We start from the raw sequence: 20,630 nt of genomic DNA, 5'->3' as shown, positions 1-20,630 counted from the left end.
GATGTATATATATATATATATATATATATATATATTCCCTCCTCTAAACAGACAGATTGTGCTCCCAGTCGACAAGGTGCACTTTTTTGGAAATGTGCTGAATGTTCTGTCTGGCTGGTCCATCAGAGTAACTTTCAGTGTGAAAGAAAAATTGGGTAATTAAATCAAAGAAATGCCGAAAATCAAAGCCCGTGTGCGTGAGTGTGACGCAAGCTCTCTGGCCTTTTTTTAGATTGCGTGACATCTTACCTAACGTTATGGAACCGGCACACACTTACCACACATGTTTCATTCCTCTGGAGAGCCCCAGTTATGTTTTGAAAATGCTTCTCAACATACCTTTCAGCATAGATGAAGTGCAAGGTCAATGTTTTCTTGACAGAGGGAATAATTTCTTATTTTAACCCCCCCCCCCCCCCCCCCCTTTGCTGTTCTCTTATCCACTACCTTCTTAATTTAAGAAACTTTAAAAAATTTGAGCTGATATCAAGCTGTATCCTCAGCACAAGTTTTGGGGATACTGGCTTGTTTGTTCCTTCAAGACATAATCCAGATGTTGCTTTTTTACTTATACATATCCCCTTTCACTAAGGGCAATGGGGGAAGGAACTCCTGACTCAACATTGGGGCAGTTTGTAAGTGTTTTAAAGCTATTGACTTCCTTGGCAAAAACAGGCAAAGCGGAGGATCCCAGCGCTTGAGTGTTTTTCCACACCGCCTCGGTGTTTGCGCTCGGCTTTTGGCAGGAGACGGTCACGGTCCACTGGCTGTCAGGCACTGCACGGTCGAGGACCGCTGCTGCAGGAGAGTTCACCTCTAACCGTGCCCCCCCCCCCGTTCACATGACCACGACAGGCACAAACAACTGGGCTCACGAGGGACATCGTGGTCGTCCCCGCCGTTTCACGAATGACGGAAAAGCTGTGGAGGTACCTGCGTCAGTGCCCTGTGGCCTCTGTCACCTTCGACTGTTTAATTGGTATAACATCGGCCAGGCGTGAATGGCAAATCCAAGTTTTACAGTATCTGCCGCCTCTCTGGCGGTTTGCTGTGCCAAATGCTCAGCACACAAGGATTGCTTCTTGGACCCACTGTTTTATGGGGTCACCGTTTAAAGAGAGGTATGTGGTGAGGGCCAGCAGGATCTTCAGATGTCTCACAGATAAGCGGTTATAAAAACGGTTAACTCAGAGCTATTACAAACTGCTCACTCTTAATTATTTTCTCTTTAAGGTTCAACATTCACGTCATTTGGAACCTTTTCCACATTGTATTGGTATCAACAGTTGCATTAATGCTGGGGTTTCAAACACATGGTTATTATTTGTTGAAATATGTGGACAAAAAATATTCACTGGGGCTCACAGGATTTTTTTTGTATAAGAGCTGTAGTAGCAAGTTCATGAATCAGTTTTGGACATTTCCACATTAATCACTAAGTTATAAATAGCTGACATAGAAAACATGTTAGACTGCGCTGTATAGAAGTCATGACAGGCACGTACGGGAGGTTGCCCCTTTTGGCTTTAAAGTAAAAAAATATATACTTTTCTGCCGGACTGCCCATTGCCAAGCCATGCCCCTTTATAAATTTGAACCCCTGCCATCTGAAAACTATGTGCACAACCCTGAAAAATGACATAATAAAGGTTTAAAATTAAGTCTCCTTGACAACAATGAAACATTGCCACAGAAGCTAACATTACTCCCTCTGGTCACTCTGGATAAGACCATCTGCTAAATGCCAATAATTGTTTGCACCATATAAACATCACCTGTATGCAGCCAACCTTTGCACATTGAAAAGACTACATGGCAAAAGTGAGACTGCAATGACAAAAGGGCTAAAATCGAGGAAATAAAAAGTGCATTCAGTTAGACGGATATGATGCTTGATGCAGGATCAAGAGAAGCAACAGTGACAAATTTAGTCACAGCTACATGACTATACTCACTATATGACTTCATAGTCCTTCATCCACATATTTAATTCTCATCAAAGATTGTTAATCAAAGGTGTCTCTCAGTAAGAGACATACTTTAACTTTGCTCTTACCATCCAATGGATGGTACCACCACATAAACAAGTAAAAGGATTCATGTGGATGTAACCAGCCAATTTTTTTTTGCCTCAAGCAGCCTTGTCTTAAACTTGTCTTAGCATTTTATTATGGGAGGATACACACAGTGTCTGTCAAGGATGATTTGACTCTTCTAAGTGGCTGGCTCCTAAAAACATATTTGAACATACTTTTTAGATTAGACAGTATTTACTGTGGAATTTTTCAGCTGCATATCTCATTGGTCTTAAGACTGTGGTAAGACTCAATAAGGCCGTGTCAGCTGGGACCCAGGCACTTTACTAAACTGAACAACCTAAAAAATGTGCTAGATGCTTCAGTAATTAGCCTGATATATGAGCTGCTGTGTATTAAAATTCTAAATTAATTTTTTTTTTCAATTATTATGCACCATTGCAATCTGCTGAATATGGAATAAGTATGTTGAGAGTGAACCTAAAACAATTCTTAACGGTGGACTACTATTAGTATAAGAATGATTCTGTCCCAGTGTTTTGCAGTTGATTCTTATAGTAGTATTTAAGCAGAGGTCATTGGACATGCAAAGAAAGAAATGAAGGGTCTGTCACATTTGTGACATTATGAGGCATACTGTGTTCCTGTTTTAAAAATGATTAAATTATACCCAAGATATACTGCATACATTTATTCTTTTTCAGTTGTATTTGTATGCGTTTCACTGTGAGGAGGCATTTATATAAACACAGAATAGGTTTAAGTGATTCCTGTCGTTTCAGACTTGTTTTTTACTTGAAAGATGATTGCAGACATATGGTAAAATGCCTTTGTTGATTGCCTGAAACTGGTAGGCCTACACCTTTCTGTCATGTTCTGGTACAAGATTTATGGGACCGTATTCCTATTTTTACTACACTACCCGTGATCTCATCAATATTCTGCCTCAGAAGAAAAAAAAAAATTACACCCTTGGTCAAGTGTCAAAAATGTCCAAAATAATTAGGAATGAAATAATGTAATGGCAACAATTTCATAATTTGCTGGTGGGAATACATCATTTTTCAGTGTTGACGCTATTTATGAGCAAAAGCGCACAGGGGTTTTTCGCAGCTATTTAGCTCCTTAGCTTTGTCTAATGTCGCTCTATTCATGTTTTCAATGGCAGAATGCCCGTTCATCATTCAGAAAAGATGCATTCCATCAAAGTTTGGAAATACGTCAGCCAATTTGCCACGCGTGTGTTTATTTTATATTTATAGACTATCTAAACCACATTTATAATTATTTCATGGCTCCACAGACAGTATCAAAAAAGAAGCAATCACTCTTTAGTAATTGTATCGTTGGCTTCCAACTGTAAACGTTTTAACAAGCCAGTGTTAAAACTAACCTTCTCCTCATGTCTTTTTTGTGTTTGTTTCTGTAAATGATTTGTTTATTTACTTTCATATCATTCTACTTTCCTAAGTAGAACGAGGCTTATTTTATAATCAAAGATGCGCGGATTCATTGATTCTCTAAATAATGTCCATTGACAGCACAGTGAGGTCAGAGAATAAAACGAGCAATCCAGACGAATTAAATATAAATGAATCTGCACACCATCTGCTCATCATTAGGCTAATCCAAAAACCGCCATTTCAAATAATTTCGCAAAATCTGAGTCGCTCCCTAGATCCACCTATCTTTAGACAGAATGCACGCGTTAATCTGTGGTCAGTCTCGGTGTACCCAGATCACACAGACACGGCTCTGCACAGCGCTTTCTCTGAACAGATGCCTATGAATGAACGGCCCAAGTGCACCTGGGGAGTTGTGAAGCGCAGCGCACAGATTTTTGTTTGTAAACCAAGTGGCCCACGCCCATACAGGAGCGCCAACTGCCGGACGCATGCGTAGTGCGCTCACTTGTGTCAAACATGGCTGTGCTTTTGGAGAAAGAAAAATGCTGAATTGTCTTGGTAAACTTCGTATAAAGAACAAAGCATGGCGAGACTGGCAGATTATTTCATTGTCGTGGGATATGATCACGAAAAGGCCGGTGAGTTTCGAATGAAACACTTTTGAACAAATTGCTGCGATTTGTTGAGGCCGAACAGTCAGAGGGTTAATAGGCTATTGGTGTTCTGAGATTGGGATGCCTGGCACTCTCCACATTGTTTTGATTTCTAAATTTATTTGTTATTTCTTCCAGTGCGCTGCTAGTGAAAATATATTTATAGTGCTGAATGAAACAAAAACTCCACAATTAGGTAGATATGGGGTTATTTTCACATATTTTAACAGCAAATGGAACTTTCCTGTAACGAGAGCTTGTCATATCCTGCCTGAGAAGCTAGCTAGCTAGTTGGCAGGCTGTTTTAGCTAGCTAGTTGGCTAATGAATGACGTGTGTAGATTGTCAACTCGGATGGGGCAGAGAAAACGTCTCTGTGCATAAGGGTGACGTCTTTGAACAAGCTAACTAGTTACACAGCAAACTAACAAGTGTAGCGAACTGACTATTAACTATGTATTTGTCTAGCTAGGTGTATTGTTTTACATGCACACAGAGCTCGAAACTTAGGATGAAGCTGGCTAAGCATAGGCTAGCTACCATTGAGGAAAAGTAAGGTTTACAGTGTGGTCCTGCGTGATTTTTAAAAAGTCACGTGTTATATTTGACGTTAGGTTAGCTAAGTTATCTAGTCTAGGTGGATCTAAGTACTTTGTGTTTTTTTTGTTTTTACATTTTGGGAGCTGCGTGACAGTGCCTTTCATTTACATTAAACACTGTCTATTGAGTCTTTATGGATCATTTAAAGTGCTTCGTGCCTCATTGATTTTCGTTTTAGTCCAGTTAATAGGTCAGTTCTGTTGAACTGACATGATGCATTTGCTTTGAGCGGTGCATTAAGGCACAGATTTGCTCGCCAGACAGACTTGCTGTGGGTGCTGTCGGGTTACAGCTCTGGCTCTGGGAAGGAGGGAACGCTTCCTTTTGGTTGTGGGGGAAAAAAACGGATGCATGATTACCAGGAGGAAACACGACACAACTACCGCCCCTGCTCCTAAACTGAAGAACCCCGCAGGTGTTACTAATTATCAGTAGCAGCAGTTTGGCCCGGTGCGCGATTAGAAGGTTGAGTGTGATCAACTTTTGTGAAAATAACATTTCTTAGAATTTTTTTAAAAACTTGAAACAATTTTAGATTGGTTTAGGCTAGGATTATATCCTTTGACGTCACCAGTAAAATGTTTGAATTTCAGTGTGACGCTACCTGGCTTTCACTCGTTAACCATTCGAAAAAGAACTGAATATAAAATCGGATGTTAGGTGTGCCATTTGCCAAATTACTGGTTCCAGTACTGCATTGAGAGTGAGACGTAGGTGCTTTGTGGGGTTTCCTACAGAATTAATCACGGTGGCCCTGAGAACTTAAAAAGATAAAGAATACATACTTCATACATGTGTGTAACTTGGCATATTTGTATGCTGAAAGCCTTTTTTGTGGAGGTGTGCATAAAGCTAAGGAGCCTCGTGTGCTATCTGGAGAAGAAACTGACTTCTTGTCACTTCTCCAATGACCATTTACAAAACACTTATCGCGACAATCAATAGCATAAGCACAAATGTGAGCTATACTGCACTGTTCGTGATATGTCCTATGAAAATAATGAAAAAAAGTGTGGATTCATTTGCAAATCTGTATTTTTAATATTGTTTTCTGTCAGAAATATTAAAATTAATTCCAGTCTCACTTTGGTATGCATTTAAAATAAAATGATACTTGTGAGTTAAACTACTGTTTTTCAGAGAACAGGCCATATTAGCTTAATGCTGGGCAACAGTGATGCTATCCATCTCATGTTGACTTTAGACCAAAAGCATCAGTATGCATTTAAAAAAAGGAAATGTTTAAACTTGAGGTTTGTGAGTGACAGACCCACGGTTTGTGGTTGTCAGTAGTGCCTTTCTCATGGTTTCGTTTTTGCCTACAGTTCAGTGAACGTATATGCGCATCCCATTACAACAGACATGGGAACATTGGCTTCCAAGAACAAGCAAGGGGTACTAACCATTGTCATCTCTATTAGCTTTACATGTTTTGACGAAAGGTACATTGTAAAATGGTAACTGTGACTCAGGGGTTAAGGACCTGTGAACACAACAGGTGCACAATCAATTCCCATCTGGGGCCATGCTGCTTTAGCCTTGAGGTAGGTGCTTAGCCTGATTTGCTTCAGTAAAAATGAATAATAAATAATAAATACAGAAGGGCATCTGACAATAACAATGTTGCATCCTAATAACAGCCGATGATCAATAGTGTGGTGTAGGAGGTGGAAATTTGATAATAAAAAATTAATAATGTCTGTTAAACCTGGCCTGGTTTGGCTTGTAGCAGAGGGGCATGCAGTGCTTGAATTGAATTACATTTTTCAAGGTTTGAAAATGAAAAATATTTTTAAAATTATTTGTACATTAAGAGGGGTTGGTTTAACGCACCTCATGTGATAAACACAGTACTTTTGTCCACCTTGTTCATTGCTTTTACTAAACATGTAATTCCCGTTTCAGTAAAGGGGATATTTTTGGCTTTATTGAAATTGATTCACTCGAGAGCCGTCTAATGTGTCGTTCACGTGTCTAATGTGATGATTCACTTTGGAATGGTCTAACACAACAGGGGAAAGTGGCCACTGCCAAATCGTTGCCTATTGATCTAATTACACGGTCCATTTTGTGCTGCCTTGGTCACTGAGAACAACATAAATGGTTAGTCTCAGTTATAAATGGAAAATAATAATTTAGTACATCTGCTCTTGTTTAAACTGAATTTTGAATGATTCGGCTACTTTCATCAGTTTAACAGGCATGCAGTACTGTCCCATGTAGCCCTTGAATGAGGAGGCAGATGTAGTTGCTTTAGACTTGTTGTAGTGAGGGGGGTGATTCAGTTACTCTAAGGTACACATAATTGATTGCAATATCCAGTTACATTTTGGCAGGTGAGATCAGACACACAGGTGCTGAGCATAGTCTTGATTGTGCCAGGAATAATAATAGATTGAGACAGATCTGGTTTCTGCATTGTGATGGGAACTGCTTTCTATTCCCAAACGAATTATGTGTATAAAACCCTGGAGACCTCTCAGAGAATTGTAGGTATTTAAGTAGCAGATGAACTTTGGCTGTCACATCTCGGTTTCCATGTTCTATGTATGGCAAGAAGAGCCATGCCAAGTTTTCGGTGGTCTGTGCATTCTTTCTTCAGGGGGGAAAAAAAAAAAACGAATCTATCTGGGACATTGCTGATTCAGAGAGCATAAAGGAATCCCCAGTTTATTTGCTGCCAGCCAGGCCCTGGGGGTCAGCGAAACCCTCCAGCTGCATCCACTCATTCGTCTGCCTCGGCCCTGCTCTGAATAGGTAAACAGTGTCCACCATCATCCACTTGCGTGGAGAGCCAAGTGACAAACGACTGACTTGTGTTGGAGGAACAAAATGTTCCTGGCATCGCCTGAGCCTGCATAGATTCAAGCATCTTCCTCACAAAAGCAGGCTCTGCCGGAACTGTCAAAACCCCCATTTGGTGGAACAGAGAATAAATGGGTCGAGTCGAGCCTCTGCTGTCCTGAAGGATTACTCCCTCAGAGCTGTGGGATTGACATCTCCATTGAAAATTTTACCCCTGTCCTCTCCGTGCAGTGCCTTTTTCTTCTGCTCGACTTTTGCGGCCATTGACGTGTGGGGTGATCCGCTATCTGGGAGCCCGTGGGAGCTGGCCAGTAGCAGAGCAGCAGGTACCCCTTTGCGGGAGCCAGTTTCCCCATGCTCATAACTGGAAACCACAAGTAAAAAAGTAAAAAAAAACTGAGTATCTCTGTGAGTAGACAAACAAAAAGACTGGCTTTCGTGGAACCGAGAAAAATGACAACAGCTTGATTGAACAATCACACTTTCTCAGTCATGTCAGCTGTTTACGAGCGCTTGTTTTTGTGCAGATGCAAACCCTTTGTTTTCGCTCCAGTTTACTTGCGGGACCGCTGGCTGTTTCTTGCAGGCAGTGGACGGAATAGAGGAGCAAGTGGCACAGACCGAGGTCGTAAACCACGTCACCGCTCCTTCATGCAATATTTTTAGGCCCCCTCGACCTATTTCCATCTCCTTTACAAAAAAAGACTCAGGAAGATACTGCAGGAAAGTCTCCCCCGATGGTCAAAGGGTGTTCGGCATCAGCTTTCAGTAATTTGTGGTATGTTGAAGGAGGAGGTTGGAAACCAGTGCCAGCTGAGCTGCGTTACTCCAGAGCTGGTTAGAGGAGGTGGAACTGACACATTTATGAGGGTTTGCAATAGGGCTGTCAACAATTACCCGCTTTGCTGGTTAATCCATAAAGGCTGTCTTGACGCATAACTCTTGAGGAGAATAGCCATGCATAAACTGTTAAGAAAAGCAGGCCTGCACAATTGATTTATGGGTTACACAAATAAAAATAAGAACGATTGGATGATTCAGGTTTGTGATGTACGCTCCCAAGATCCTCTCATCGCGCCATATTGGGTTCACACTGCAGACGGAAAGAATTTATTTTGTTGGATCTCAAAATGACCTCAAAAGTAAAAGTTCCTACAGTGCAACTCTGCATGCGAAGAGTAGTTGATTTCTGCAACTGAGAGCGCTGCACTTGCGTGTTTGATATATAAAACAAATTAATAATAAAGCAGCTGCATTCTATCAAGACAAGTCATATTCCTTTCAAAGTTATGGTTCTATAGGGAATTCAGGATTCAATCATTTAATTCAATTAAGAAGTGTTTGTTTCAAAGCGTACATCACTGGAATACTAAGTGTGAGTGAAAGTCAATTATTGTTCTGCTTTTGCATTATAGATGAAGTTCATACCATCAGCATTAAGCATGGGAGGAATTTAACTGTGAGCAGATAGGGCTATAACCTAATCATTTAAATATTTTTTTCTTGTTAATGACCAGTATAAATTTGCAAAATGGTGTTTGGTCCTTATGAATCGACTGTAATGTTAAGCTTAGCATATAAACTATTAATGTATCTGGCAAGCTAATTTCTGTTGATGAAATGAACTTGATAAAGTGTTCACCAAGGCAGTTAAACTATAAGTGGTCATGATTTTTAAAATGCTGATCTTTTTGTTATATAGTGTCATTGTTACTCTGCGGTTACTGGCTGCATGTATTTCCTCTTTGAGGTAATAGCCTCTTCTTCCCCTGACCCGCTCATTTCACGCTAACAGATCAGTGGTGGAACGCCACCGCCGTGGAGCTAGAGGCAGGAATCTGAGCCGGGTTTTAAACACATCATCAGAGGTTCCGCGCCTCTGTGCAGCTGCCCGGGGCTTCTCAGCTCGATCTTCCAGAGAGGAACTTCCACCGGTCACATTTCAGGATCCTCAGGTCGCTGTTTTTCACCGACGGTCCACGTGCGGGATGTGTGTTTGTTTAACCCCTGGTCTCCAGGTGGCGACCGGCAGCATGGATCGCAAAGCAGTGGCAGGCAGGGGATGGGACTGTTTGCCACATATTGGTTGTGTTACTTGGCCCAGGCCCAGAACGAGTGGCTTGGGAATGCAGTGCGCACATCGGCAGGGTCACAAAGAAAGCCTCTCTTGCTTCTTGACAGAGCACCACCGCTCACTTGCTGCTATTTTTCACAGCACAGTCACTCCGAGTTGCCAGTGCAGTGTTGGTCTGCCTCCTGCAAGGTACAAAGACATTGCTGTCGTAGTGTCTTTTAGAATGAAACGGTTATAGCACTTGGACATTTGGTAGACTGGGGTTGAAATATGTGGTTGGACAGTCTGGTATCGGGATCAGCTCAGAAAATTGGCGCGCCCCTTAGAATTTTTACGTCCGTGAATTATGGATCGCTGCAGTGTGCTCCTATTATCTCTTACATAACCCAGCCTCATCTCAGTGTCTGAACAGCACAGCGCTTATCACTTTGTATTAAAATCAGCTCTGTCTCCAGTTTAAGAATAATATGTGCCTCGCTGCAGAATGGTCCGGACGGTTACAGAAGCTTCCTGGCACAGCAGGGACAGGTGGACGTGACCGCAGTTATTCAAGAGAATGAACTCGGTGGAAGGTTCTGGAGCACATGGTACTTATTTCGCTGCCGGCAGTTTTATTTATTACGTGATTTGGGAACGATCTTGGCTTGCTTGGGACGGAATGGTTACATAAGAGGGGTATTTAGGGAAGTAATGTGGGTCAGATTGAACGCGAACGTCTGATCCGTTTCAGTGGTGCTTAATGCAAATTGCGCTATTGTGTGCTAAGATGAAACCAAAAACAGGCCCCGGGTGTATGCTCTCCGTGCTCCAAGGAGGGGAAAACAAGTTTGTACTCCATCCAGTTTCATGATGTGTTCTGGTCCTTTTAGCACGAAACGCGTGCCTGACGATCACGTTCGATTCTTCCTCAGCCTTTGACCTTTTCCTGTGAATACGGTGTTCGGAATGTGAAAGCGAACTTGTTTGCTTGAACCTGTGGAGGTGTCGGTGAATAAATGTGTCTTGAATATCCAGCCTTTCTTCTGCTGTTCCCCTGAGATTAGCTAATTTTCTTTTCTTCTGTTGCCCTTGGTTTAGGTCACCGCCTTGCACGGGAATTGCAGGACTGCTTGGGGGTGTTGTCTTGAATTAGGAGTGTGCCTCTTCACTTACCGAGATATCCCGTTTCCCCATTTATTGGCAGAGGGACTCGGTAAATGCATTCTGGCTTACTGCAGGCAATAAATTGTAATTTGCAACGTGAAACCAAGGAATCCAGTGTGCTGCCTACATTACAGTGCAGTCAGAGCACATCTCTGTGGGCTGTATTAAAGCAGGAGAAGATGTGATTTCAGGTGGTCGTAGGCCTGTGTTTCCTTCATGATAGCATCTTTTTCTGCCTGATGTTCAGGCCTGGGTTTTGAACACAGGAAGTAAATTACATAACTTTACAAAAAAAAAAACTGAACAAAAAAAAAAAAGCCTTGTATTCCACCGGGAGAGAAGAAACGCTTCCACATGCAGAGTGATGAGGTCCATGCAAACGCACTCCTCCCCACTGGAGTTCTGTTGGCCGGTACCTTTGGGAAGGCGAGTATGTAAGGGTCAGCGTAGGGTGAATTATTTGAATTATTTTATCAAGTGATAGCGTGACTCTGGCGGTTTGTTTCGATGCTGCCGTGCAGTTGCTCCTTCAGCTCCGATCGGGGCTGCTGTCACGAGATGGAAGCACAGCTTTGGGAGCGTGTTTTCTGAGCTGTTATGCTGGCGCATGTCTGCATTGTGGAAAAGTGAATCGTGCCTTATAAATTTGACCCATCGTGTTGTGAAGGGGGTTACTCTGAAAACCTCTGAATAAATTGAAGAGCGTGTTATAAATCAGAAAGCTGTAAGCGGAATTTTTATGGACTGGCCATGTGTTGTCAGCCAATGTTATGAAAGAGAAGAATCTGTTTCATTTCTTCAATCACTCCTGTCACTGAGCAGCATTTCTCACAGCTGATGATGGTCATATTTTTTGTCGTGACTAGAGCAGTTGTAATTACAAACAACCTCCAGCGCACAGAAATTCAGCCAGATTTTTCAAATGCGAGATGTGCCTGATGACATTCCTTCCTTCCTATGTCAGTCAAATGTGGTTTTCATTCCTTTATTTTGCCTGCATTTGAATTTTGACAGTATTGCTGTTAAGTGGACTGGGGCGGCAGTGTGGCGTCGTGGTAAGGAGCAGGGCTCACAACCGAAAGGTTGCCGGTTCCATTCCTTGCTGGGACACTGCCGTTGTACCCTTGGGCAAGGTAGTTAACCCAAAATTGCCTCAGTAAATTCAATGTAAATGCATAATATGTAAAATTGTAACTCATGGAAGTCCCGCTGGATGAGAGTGTCTGCTAAATGTCGATAATGTAATGTAATTTTGACGATAGTGCAGTTGAGTGGACCTTGAAACTAATAGTTGTTTGTCACGTTTCTGTGTCATTCTCTTGATCGCTCATCTGCCACATCCTCAACATGTCTGTCCCGGCCCTCCTGAATTTGGCTTAGAAGACTGTTCTTTCCGAAGTGGTGACTGTCGCTACAACAAAACACAATAATGTGGAGGACATGAAATAATCAGATTTTTTTTTGCTTCCGTTAGGCTGTGTTTTATGATTTTAGAGGGGCTTAAGTTTTGCCGTCATTTTAAAGGTGGCCTGCAGTATGAGTAGTTAATTTGTGTTTTGAACGATTGGTAGCCAACAGACTTCCATGTCAGAAGGGTAATAGAGGCACCAGCTGATTGCTCTGTTTTTTTTGTATTGGTTGAAAAACTATGGGAATTACTGGTGTAATAAAAACCGCTGTACGTCTTTCTGCTGCATGTCCATGCTTTTTTACTCATGTATCTGGTCACGCTCATAAAGGTGATGCTGATAAGTCTGTGAATCAAAAATCAGTTGACACGAATTAGAACGTGAGGTCTAAGTTTTATCAGTAAAGTTCACTGAAATTTCAGGGAAGCCCTACAGCTTTCATAGGGAGCTGGCCGTCTGATGGTACATTCGCCCTGAGTTGACGGCAATGCTTGATTTGAGGAAGGGGCATGCATTGTTTCTGAAAGTAAGGAGAATTGAGCAGGGAAAAAATGTCTGATAGGAGGTTATAATTATAAGAAAAGTTGGGGGTACTGTGGCAAAGCAAACAATTGGCTGTCCTCCATGCTTGATGGCAGGATAGGTTTATTGTTAAAATCAGTTTTGGTGACACTGATTCAGTTCTCCTTGCACTACCTGATCATCTGGTTTGTGATTTCTACGTTTTATTGTGCAGAAAAAAACAGAGGTCTATTTCAACTCAAGTATGAGGTCTGGCGTCAAAAGCTGACGATGCAATACTGGCAGGTTGCTGATCTCTCCTTGCAAAATAATGACCTCCGGTGTTGCGCAATGCAGCGGGACCTCCCCTTACAAATGAGAGGAGCAGCAGCTCCTTAATTTCCTGCAAGTGTCCTCAGCTCCTGTTAGCGCTCCTGTGCTGTGGACACTGTTCCAGTCCACTTGGACCTCTGGGAGCCAACCGTGCCCCCCCCCCCCCCCGTCCCCGTGTGGTGTCCACAGCTGTGCCTGTATGCTGTAAAGCACAGCCACTGTCAGAAGCTGGGATTGCATTTCTGTCATTCCATGCCAGTGGTGCTTTGTCAGGGAGCTTGAGTCTTTGAAGTGGCCATGCTTCAGGTCTTTGTTAAGCCTAATGCCCTGTCAAGGGTCCTCTTACTGAAAAACACCGATGCCACAGTGATTAGCATGAGTGTGCTAAAGGCTCTCTGTTGTTCTGGACACTTGCATTGAGCGACCTGTCTGCTTGCCAGGGTTGGCACTGGGTGTGCTCATATGTAGCCAGGTGTTAGTTTTTGATTTAGTAGAGAGTGCGCGTTGTACGCAGAATATTGTGCGAGTATTCTGGGTGACATCTGACAGGTGGTTAAAGGATTGTCTAGGGTTTACGTCATCTTCATGGTTCATCCCTCATAGATTATCATTCCATGGCATTGCAAGTGTTGTAACAAAATGCTCACTCTTCCTTGCTCCCCACCACCTAATCTGACTGCAATAAAAAAGTTTATAAGAAGGAATCTATCCTTCAGTGAACACACCTCACCAACAAAGGTAATGTTACAAACAGCCTCTAAATGAACACCATAGCTATGATTCTCTATTTAAGGTCAGGGGTGACAGAGGCTATTTTCATGTTTTTTTTTTAGTGTCTAAAACAGTTTTAAGCTTTAGTGAAATGTTATCTAAGAGAAAGCATCCGTATAGTCAGTGTAATCCCCCAAACAGTTCACAGCTCCGTATACTGCTTCTCTTCCCAGCAGTCAGCCTGTCATTACGGGAATCTGTGGAGATGCGGCTCCAAATGTCAGCTTTTGGTTTTACTTAAGTCGAGACAACTGCCTTCAGACCAGGCCCAAGAGTGTTGGAATGTGCCTTTGACTTTGACAGCAGCCCGATTCAAATCGGAGGGGAGAAGTGTGGCCAGATGGCGAAGAGTTTCACAGACCTCGAGTCATGAAGAATTATATCGTGTTGATCTCTGTCTCTGTGTAATGACATTTGTAGGGCACTGAGGCCTTACAAGGGCACAGAAAGAGCTAATCCTCCCAAGATTCCATTGGGCTCCTTTCGCCTTTGTTTTCTAGAACGACAGACGTGGTTCTGGCATGCTGACATTTCAGTTATCCATTTGCTGCAAAAATATAAAAAAGTTTGTCTGTTAACGTTGCCTTTTCAACAAATCTTGTCCTCACAGCAGTAATTTGGGAGTATGGACATGCGCTTTGGCGAGCAGGTTTTTCTTTATCTGGGGTTTCCTGTTGATCACACCGAGTGCTGATGAGGCTGGTGTGAATTATAACTGTCATCAGATGTGGCGCTTGCTCAAATTGCTTTCGCTGGAGGTCCAGACAAATGTCTGTTCATTCTTGTGGTTGTTGAGGTTCACAAAAACATCCGAAGGTATAGAGGAAATGTTTTTCAAGCAGTGAGCCAAGTACAGGGGTGAAGACAGCATGTCAAATCAAAGCCTCTCAGTAGAAGGTGATCAGATACCATCCCTACCATCATGTTATCCCGATTGCATTGTCTTCCATTGCAGAATTTCTCAGTTCGTTCCTCTTCATTCTTTAAAGTAGTGTTTAGTTTCTAATTTTAGTACAACCCCAATTCCAAAAAAGTTGGGACGGTAAATGAAATGCAAATAAAAACAGAAAGCAGTAATTTGTAAATTTACTTTGACTTGTATTCAAACGAAAACAGTGTAAAGACAAGGTATTTCATGTTTTACCTAATCAACTTCATTGTTTTTTGAAGATATGAAATTTATGCCTGCAACACGTTCCAAAAAAGTTGGGACAGGGGCAATTTAGGACTAATAAGGATGTGACAAGTTGAAATAACAAGGTGATGTGAAACAGGTGATGTTAAACAGGTGAGGTAATCGTGTTATAGTATATAAGAAAGGCCTAGTCTTTCAAGAGCAAGGCTTGCCAATTTGCCAACAGATGCATCAGTGAAGAATAGGCTTTACTATACAAAGCAGAAGCCATACATCAACACTGTCCAGAAGTTCCACCGACTTCTCTGGGCTCAGTCTCATCTGAGATGGGCAGTAGCACAGTGGAAGTGTGTTTTGTGGTCCGACGAGTCAACATTTCAAATAGTTTTTGGACAAAACAGCCGTCGTGTTCTCCGGGCCAAAGAGGAAAAGGACCATCCAAGTTGTTATCAGCGTCAGGTCCAAAAGCCTGTCTGTCATGGTATGGGGGTGTGTTAGTGCCCATGGCATGGGTAACTTGCACAGCTGTGAGGGCACCATTAATGCAGAAAGATACAAATTTTGCAGCAACATATGCTCCCATCCAGACGCCGTCTTCTCCAGGGACGTCCCTGCATTTTCCAGCAGGACAATGCCAAACCACATTCTGCCTGGATAACAAGTGCATGACTGCGTAAGCAGAGAGTGCGGATGCTAGATTGGCCTGCCTGCAGTTCTGACCTGTCTCCAATTGAGAATGTGTGGTGCATTATGAAGCGCAAAATATGGCAACGAAGGCCCCATACAATTGCGCAGCTGAAGACCTGCATAATGGAAGAAGGGGGGAAAATCCCGCTTGCCAAACTTAACCAACTGGTGTCTTCAGTGCCCAAACGCTTAATAAGCCTTATTAAAAGAAATGGTGATGTTACACTGTGGTAAACACTCAACTGTCCCAACTTTTTTGGAGTGTATTGCAGTCATCAGATTTGAAATGATTGTATATTTTCAAAAAACAATTAAATTCACAAGGTAAAACATCAAATGGTGTGTTGTTGTAGTGTTTTCAATATAGTACAGGGTGAATAGAATTTACAGATCACTCCTGTTTATTTTTATTAGCATTTTTCATAATGTCCCAACTTTTTTGGAATTGGGGTTGCATTTGGTGTAAGCAGTGAAACTGTTTCCTGTTGCGGGTGAAGAGTTTACAAGATGACTAAATATAGGAACAAATGCACATATTATGTGAGAAACTGTGACTTTCCCTTTCCAGCTAAAGCTTCTTCTTTGGGTTTTTTTCCCCACATTGTTTGAGGAGCATCCGAACCCTGTTAGAAGAGTTCATTCATGAGGGAGCTGAACACGCATGCAATGGGTGAAGCGCACATCTGACTTTAAATTGCAATTAGTCATGAAATGAGAGGCCTACTGTTTCCACTCAGGATCCATTTTTGATTTTTAAACAACTCAAGAACTCAAGGGAAACTCAACCCAGCACTCCTGCCCTTGCCAGGTTAAGAAAATAGTCCAGTTGGGTGTGATTTTGATTAGGGAGTGATGATCGAGAGAATGAGGAGTTCGAGGGGTCGACTGAAAACTGTGGGAGGGCGGCCGGTCGGGTAGATGGTAATATGAGCAGATGGTGGCATCTTTTTTTTCACCATGTGGCAAAGCCAACCATCAGAGTGAGGGACTGGGGGTAGGTCTTTGCTCCAGCCACCCCATGAAGGGCACTTTCAGCCTGGAGTGGAGTTAGATTGGATTCCTTCTCAAGTCCCTTCCATCCATCCCTCTGTTCCCTTTGCTGGTTGGAGGATGATGCTGTCCGTGTTGTTTGGTGACAGATGAGTAGGTCTTTGCACCCTATTTTCCTGCCTAAATTTTGTTTTGCGTGTCATTGGATGGGCCCACACAAGTAATTGATTTAGTGCTGGTGGGCTCACAGTGAGTTTAATGTGTCCCAGGGGGGTCAATTGTGAGTGAGGTCAACGTGGGCGTTCATTCCTTCTAAAACCCAGTGCTGCTAGAACTTAATTTCTCTCCCACATTTTTCACCAGAAACAGGGAAACAGGGCTGTGGCATAGGACTGGCTTAGCCTGTTGTTTGACCCCCGCAGAAAGTGGAATGGAAAACCACTGTTCTGTCTCTTGGCTCTCGCTGTAAAACCAAAACAAAGTCATTTGTCAAAATATGGTCTTCTGACATTATAAAGTGGAGGCAAGTTCAGGCATCCAGACCAGCCTTCTTCAGAGTGTGGTTGACTGTCTTTTGGCAAGGCTGCGCTTCACTTTCGATGACCTGATTTTGTCTGTCTTTTCAGAACGCCCTGTCAGGCATAGGGTTCCCACTTTTGCGTGCTAGTGGAATCAGCGATGGAATTGCTTAATTGCCCTTAGGAAATATAATTTCTATTTTTGTGCTGAAGTGGGCGTGGGTGGTTTTAAAGTGGAAGTGGACTTTTCAAAATGGAATTGGGCATTTCAGACTGAAATAGAAAAATTTACATTTACATGCAATATATTGCACCGGAGCTTGCATAATATGCGCTAAATGGGGAGAAGTCTTTAGTCTTAACGAGAAAAATGAAGGCCGGGGGCGGGGGGATGGGCAAAGGTATGCATACGGATTAACATTTAGCTGCATTACGCAGGAAGCACAGCTTTGTAGCGTGATTTCTGTCTGTTTGGTGCACATCCTTCTCCATATTTCAGGGAATCACACCATTGTTTCATGAAAATGTCTCACTTGCCAAATGCCACTTTAACTTGACCACTGTGGGCAGAAGTGGCTGGGAAACCCACTTTCCACTTCCACTTTCTAATAATACTTGCAGAATTTGCGCTCACAATAAGGCAAGTCAGATCTCACTAACTGCTGAGTTATTACTACTTTGAACGCTTGCTTCCTTTCACATAACCCTGAACGTGTGTCGCCTTGGAAGTTATGGCCAACTTCTGCATTATCTCATGGAAATGCACTGCAGTGTTATTAAGAAGAGGAAAGTGGTCAAACAAACAAGGGCGAAATAATTTAAGAAAATGGAAAATGCTGTGGACAAGATGAAAAACACAGAAGCGAAGGAATATGACTTTGTTAAAATGGAAAAGTTCCTAAATGTGCACTGTTCTTTCGGAATGATATTTTTCTAGTGCTGCTGCTGCGTTTTTGTCTGGGAATTTGCTCCTTGTCACCTTATGAACTTATTCGTCTGAGATCCCCTATTAAACGCGTACTTTTGCAACATGTACTTTGTAGAGCAAACAGTTTTATAAACGGATGGTATTTTTCGTCACATTTCTTCTGGGCACATAGTGCCTAGTAGGGTATTGGAATCACTACTGCATAAATCATTGGCTTGGTGCTGAAGCGAACTTGCCTTTTATGCATTGCTTACGGTAGTGCCCAGCGGTAATGGAGATTTTGTGGTGAGCTGACAGCTGGGATGTAAGTCCACTCCAGTTAAACAGAGAGGAAGGGGTGCTCTACCTGTTAGCCTGTCTGCGGCGCACCTGCTGACGGCCCGAGCCAAACCCAGTGAGGAGCTTGCGTGGGGATGACGAAAATCGCCCTGCAGCCAAATCTCCCCTTAGGCTCACCAACGTGGAACAGAGACGGGCCCGCCACGGCCGCTGATTTATGAAGCATTCTTGCTGTTTAGAGAAAGACCACGAAGATTAATGAAAGATTTTCCAAGAGAAGGACCATCTGCTTGAAATGAACGAGGAGAAGAGCGGGCCCACCGTCCGACCCGCATTTGTTTTGGAGACCAAAGCAATCAGGCACCATTCTGGAGCACTCACATAGCTCATTTGTCTTTTTTTTTGTAAAATCAGAATTTATTGAGTTACTGTTGTAGTTGTCATCCATGGCAAAGGGCGTTTTATGGATTTTTCTTATTATCTTCTCTTTTGGTTGATGTACAATTTGGAAGACTCCAATGTGGAGAAGCAATATCCAGCATGCAACAATTGCTCCCCATACTAAATTTTGTGACCTATAACTACTAACAGTGTATGATGTACTTCATTTTTACCTTGTCAGACAGTTGTCTCACAGTTTCATTGTCTGTGTGTAAGCTGTAAGGGGAACATTCTTCACCATTGTCACAGTGTATTCTGTACAGGAGTCCTGAATATGTGCATACTTTGCCATAAATTTGTGGTACAATATACCATAATGCTGGTCTGTCCAGTAATTCCTCTGTTATTACAACCCTTAATAAAAGAATAAAAACTACAGCATATAAAGTGCTCACTGGCACACAGTTATCAGAAGATTTGAACCTGATATTAGTGACTTTGTGTAGCACAAGAATCTGATTATTGCATTATGGTTTTATGTTTTTTTCCTGTTTTTCTAATATTCAAGCCACTGAAGACTTGCACAGAAATATGTGACGATTTCCTTTAGAAACTTGAAAACGTAATATTGTGTAATTTATTGTGTAACTTGATGCTGAATTATCAAACCACTGCATCAGTAAACATTAAAAAAAACTGAAAAGCGTTACTTTTGCAGTCTCATAAATTGCATCAATATTGTTTTCCAGTTTAGGATTCATGGAATTTATTTTATGGTCTCTTGGCAATGTGAAAAGTTGACAGCCTGGAAAGAATGGAAAATACCAGTTGTTTGGAATGCCTTTCGCCTTGTTATTGTAAGAGGATCTTCAAAATTACATGTCCCTGCTTTGATGTAGAGTTCAAAACCATTGCTGACCAAGGCACTTTCAGTAATCTAGGGGGTAATAACCGAAGGTGTGGGCCAGTTTAATTGTTTAGAGTACAACCTCTTGCAATGTCAGGAATTCCGTCATTTATTGCCATCGTTTGGCCGAAACCGAAGCGCGGACATTCAGAAATTCCAAGCATGTGATTTCAATTTGTGGGCCTCGTGGACACCCAGTGACCGGTCCGCGGCGGGCGCGTGTGCTTGCCTGACCTTTGGTGACGCGGCTCGGCGAAGGACATTTCGGGAAGATTAATTACCCGCTGTTTTTCTGAATACCTGACAGAGGTCAACTTGCGAAGGGGCTGTTGACAGCCAGCTTGAGCCGTCGGGGCTGCGGGGGCTGCAGTGAGCTAGTGCGTGAGTGGGGCAGAAGGCTTGCGTTTGCTCTTTGGGATGGCTCCATTGCGCTGCCATGAGTGCCATTTATTTGAGTGCATGCGTGCCGCCTGGCGCAAATGTTCATTCAGGAACTACATTCCTGCTATTTCTGCTGTTTCCAACTGTTTCTGCATTTATTTTAATTAATTCATGAAATCATCTGTAGACCCATTTTCGTTATTGTGTGCCTTACACATACAGCAAAAAGAAAATGTAAACAAAATCAGTCTTCCGTAGTGTGTGCATTATGAAGCAAGATGTCGCAAATGTTTTGAAATAGGGTCAGTGCGTTAATTTTAACGTGGCGGTTCCTAGAAGCAGTTGTGCAAATGAAGTGCTGAAAGTCCTGGAAACAAAATTCTTGCTAAAAGAACAAATCAACTTCTCCTTTTGGTGTAATGTGTGTAAAAGTAACAATTTCATGCAACCAAATGCTTATTCAGCATCTAGCTTTGAGCCTGTGGTTACCTCCTTCCCAGCTGACATGGCGTGGGAGGACTGGCGTGTTTTTTTTTTTTTGCTCTGAAATTGTCACCCCTGCAACTCAGTGCTTGTATGTCTTACGAGAAGCAGAACGCAGAACAATTTACATTCCTCTAAAAGTCAAAAGTTAAAAAGAATGGGTTTTTTTTTTGAGATTGTGAGAGAGGAGGAAATGGTGTGTTTCATTTGC

General features: G+C 42.4%; 1 protein-coding gene across 1 annotated transcript in view; it reads left to right on the top strand.

Moving 5' to 3' along the window:
- Nucleotides 1-3,957: 3,957 nt before the first annotated feature.
- The window catches only part of sbf2 (SET binding factor 2), a 111,882-nt gene continuing 95,209 nt past the window's right edge, over nucleotides 3,958-20,630 (top strand). Inside the window, exon 1 of the mRNA XM_036543284.1 lies at nucleotides 3,958-4,080. Coding sequence (XP_036399177.1) covers nucleotides 4,026-4,080 — 55 coding nt within the window. The 5' untranslated portion in view covers nucleotides 3,958-4,025. The remainder of the gene's footprint in view (nucleotides 4,081-20,630) is intronic.

Source organism: Megalops cyprinoides, chromosome 13 (assembly GCF_013368585.1).
Source record: "Megalops cyprinoides isolate fMegCyp1 chromosome 13, fMegCyp1.pri, whole genome shotgun sequence".
Taxonomy (NCBI): domain Eukaryota; kingdom Metazoa; phylum Chordata; class Actinopteri; order Elopiformes; family Megalopidae; genus Megalops; species Megalops cyprinoides.
This window is presented reverse-complemented; position numbering and strand designations above follow the sequence as displayed.